The sequence below is a fragment of the Fukomys damarensis genome, unplaced genomic scaffold, assembly GCF_012274545.1.
Source record: "Fukomys damarensis isolate Sample0158 unplaced genomic scaffold, DMR_v1.0_HiC HiC_scaffold_36, whole genome shotgun sequence".
Classification (NCBI taxonomy): domain Eukaryota; kingdom Metazoa; phylum Chordata; class Mammalia; order Rodentia; family Bathyergidae; genus Fukomys; species Fukomys damarensis.
The window spans coordinates 11,390,881-11,394,282 of record NW_022900948.1 but is presented as its reverse complement, the minus strand read 5'-3'; the positions used below and the strand labels follow the sequence as shown (position 1 = coordinate 11,394,282).

At 41.7% G+C, this 3,402-nt stretch overlaps 1 protein-coding gene across 1 annotated transcript in view; it reads right to left on the bottom strand.

The window, feature by feature from the left end:
• Nucleotides 1–3,372, bottom strand: part of Chmp5 (charged multivesicular body protein 5) — a 19,795-nt gene extending 16,423 nt beyond the window's left edge. Inside the window, exons 1-3 of the mRNA XM_010619201.2 lie at nucleotides 3,111–3,372; nucleotides 2,186–2,290; nucleotides 512–558 (exon numbers count right to left, since the gene is read on the bottom strand). Coding sequence (XP_010617503.1) covers nucleotides 512–558; nucleotides 2,186–2,290; nucleotides 3,111–3,179 — 221 coding nt within the window. The 5' untranslated portion in view covers nucleotides 3,180–3,372. The remainder of the gene's footprint in view (nucleotides 1–511; nucleotides 559–2,185; nucleotides 2,291–3,110) is intronic.
• Between the last annotated feature and the right edge of the window lie 30 nt (nucleotides 3,373–3,402).

Sequence of the window (3,402 nt, the reverse complement as noted above, 5' to 3'; positions counted from 1 at the left end):
AAAAATTGAAAAAAAAAAAAAAAAAAAAATCCATCCTAGTGAGAAGAAATAAATATTCAGTACTCCTTTTACAAACAAAATAAAAAAGGGTATAATAACTAAATAATGGAAGAACCAAATGCTATAGATCTGGCCAGTTCAAAAGAGTAGTCACTAGCCACATATAGATACTTAAATTAAAATTAAAGAAGTAAAATTAAAATTTCAGTTCCTTAGTCACATTAATCATATTTCAAGGGCCCAATAGCCACATGTATTTAATAGCTACTGAACTGGATACATAGACAAAGAACATCTCCATCATAGCAAAAATTCTAGTTAGACAGACAATGCTACCACAGATATTGCAATATATGTGGAGGGTGAAGGAAAGCACCATTAATTGTATGTAATTACATGTTAATGGAAATTTTTAATTATATCAAGAAAACTTAGAAAATAGTATGAAAAACTGATGGGTCTCCCTTTACTTAAAGCTTCTAGAGGGAAAGAGATCATTCACATAACTTACATCCGCTTTTGCTTTAAAACTCGCAAGGCTTTTTGCTTGACCATATTCTGAGGAGAAAAACAGATTTAATTTTTCAAAAAGTAGAAAACATACAAACAGTAAAAGAAATCTCTCCTATCCTCAAACTTACATGGCTCCTTACTTTCTTTTTCAAAGAAGTAGACCCAGTAGCTTCTGGATTTTGTTCTTCTTCTCCCAAGTACAGATATCTCTTATGTCCAATTAAACCTTAGCTCCTGCCTGTCCTTGCATCCCACATTTCAATGTCTTGACCTAGTTTCTCTTTTCATAGTACATAATATCTCCACTTCTAGGCCCAAAAGAGCCCAACTTTAACATGCCCAGATTCTTCCATTTTTTTTTTTGACAGGGTCTTGCTAGGCAGTTCAGACTGGCTTTGAACTTATAGTGATCCTCCTGCTTCAGCCTCCCAAGTGGTGGGGTTATAGGAGTGCACCACTGTACCAGGCCCAGACTTTTCAATTTTATCTCATCTTGGAAATGTCTAAATATGGCCCAGCAACCTCCCACTTCTTCTGTTTAAGGGTCTTTATATCAAACTTATCTTTCCTCTTCGTCTTTTACTGAGTTTTAAACAACTCTGTTGTCTTTTAAATCGACTCTCTTTTTATGTCAGTCTCATGACTACCAACCATGGCTTGGGCTTTTATCTCAAGTCTAGACAGGCTTTCCTGTCTCTGTTCTTTATACCATACCATCAGTGAAGGTTGCTGAGAAAAGCCTTTCCTTTCTTTTCCTTTTATTTTACAGTACTGGTGATTGAACTTAGGGCCTTCACATTAAACTACATCCCCATCCCTTTTTCACTTTTTATTTTGAGCCCAGATCTTGTTAAGTTGCCCACGCTGGGCTCAGACTGGTGAACCTCCTGCCTCAACCTCCCAAAGTGTGAGTGCCACCACACCTGGTGCCTTCTCTTTCTATAATGTCCCATATATTGTTTTATTTGTCTCCTCCAATTAGGAAGAAAAATCAGATATTATTATCTTTCAAGTAATACCTAGTATTTATTGAACAATATTATGTTCTAGATGTAGTGCTCTGCAGGTCACATGAATAACTGCATTTAACGCTCACACTATAAAGTACATATTATCCCCTTTTGCAGATGGGAAAATTGAGGTTCAGTAATGCTTTCGCTCACATGGTTAATGAGTTATGGAATTGGAAAAAACATAGCTCTACATTTAATCCTTGTGCTTAAATATATTATGTTTCTACTTAAGCAGAAAATAAGTGGCTTTATCAAGGTCAGAGCTAGTCGGTAGTCATAGGGATAGTATTAGAAATTTGGACCCACATGTCTAATATAGTATTTTTTCCAAATGAGCTACTCCTTAACCAGTCAATACTACCTAACCTGACTAGCCTGGCAACTTACTGATCCTGAGCTCCACCCAGCCTTTCTTTCCGATTATAATCTCAGTAAAACATGCTGCTTCCCATGTACATGTGATCAGCACCTTCTCTTCCCCAAGTCAAATCCACCCTCCCTTTTATACCTGGCTGTAAACTCTCCTCCCTGAAGGATACATCTTAATGCATATTTTCTCTTTAACAGACTGTATTTCTTTCCTATTCTTTACTAGCCCCTATTTCTATAGGTGCTTAGACTGTCACAGTACTTTCTGCAGCAATTGCTGTCTATGTTACCTTTGCAGGACCCTCTCTCATCTTCTTGATTTGATCCTTGTACTTCACTAGCTCAGCATCCAGTCGGGAAATCTTCTTATCAATAGATTCTGCCCTGCTGTCCACCTTGGGGGAAAATAGGAAATCAGTAGTAGTTATTGCATTATACTTACATGGGAAGGGGCAGGAGAGGACAAAAATATGGAGAAACAAAACAAAACAAAGCCTATGGTGCAGTATGTAAAACAGTGCTTCGCTTGAGGTGGAAGTTGACTCCCTGGGGGGCTTCTGTAAACTACTCTTTCCCTCAGATTTTGATATATCAGATACCCCTCAAGAATGAAATAGAAAAATAATTTATCACTGGGCTAAGTTGATATTTCCCGACAATCAGATCAGGCTAAGGATCAACAAGGAAGTGCCCAGTGGATACAACCTAAGACTACAGCACTAAAGCCATTTCCTAGAGTAGGGATGGTGGCTTAAGGTTTTTAATTTTGAGGGGCCAAGGTTTTTAATTTTGTGTTACTGAAACTCAGGACTAAGATACAGATATGGTGACCTAGGATATCACAGAGAGGGCTCTGACACGGATGAGGGATGAGGAATAGAAAGGTGGTAAGAGATTGGGCTGGACGGGGTGGGAAGGGAATATGGGCCTAGGGCAGGTTGGGGTGAAGAGACCAAGGCAAGAGAGAGCGGACAGATCAATGGGCATCAGAAAGGGCTGAGTGCAGGTAGGCCAGGTTATTGACGCGAAGGGTCCCTGACTGTGGCGTCAGGAATTGGGAAATAGGGAAGAAGAGATGAAAGCGGCGGATGGAGAGCGCGGAGAGGTAATGGGCCGGGTACAGGGAATGGGATGCAGTAGCAGCCGGGGAGGCGGATGGGCGGGGTCGGGAGTGTCGGGGGCCCTGGGCCTGGTTATCCATGGTCAAATGCCCACCGTGCCAATGCAGTCAGTCAGGCTGGGCGGCGGAGCCTTGGGTTTCGCTTTCCCGAAGAATCGGTTCATCTCGAGCGGCCGCGAAGAAACCCAAACACTAAGGGGGAGAAACCGAAACGGAAGCGGAATCACTCCCACTTCAACTTCCGGCCAACCCAAGCGTAAACGCAGTGGGCTCGCAGGAATTTCTCGATCCTTTTCCGGGTTTTCAATTCGGCCTTCAGAGAAGGAACGCTGAGCTTCGGAAGGGCGGGGAGGGAGCTTGCAGTAGGTGGGGCCTCGGTGCGTGTGG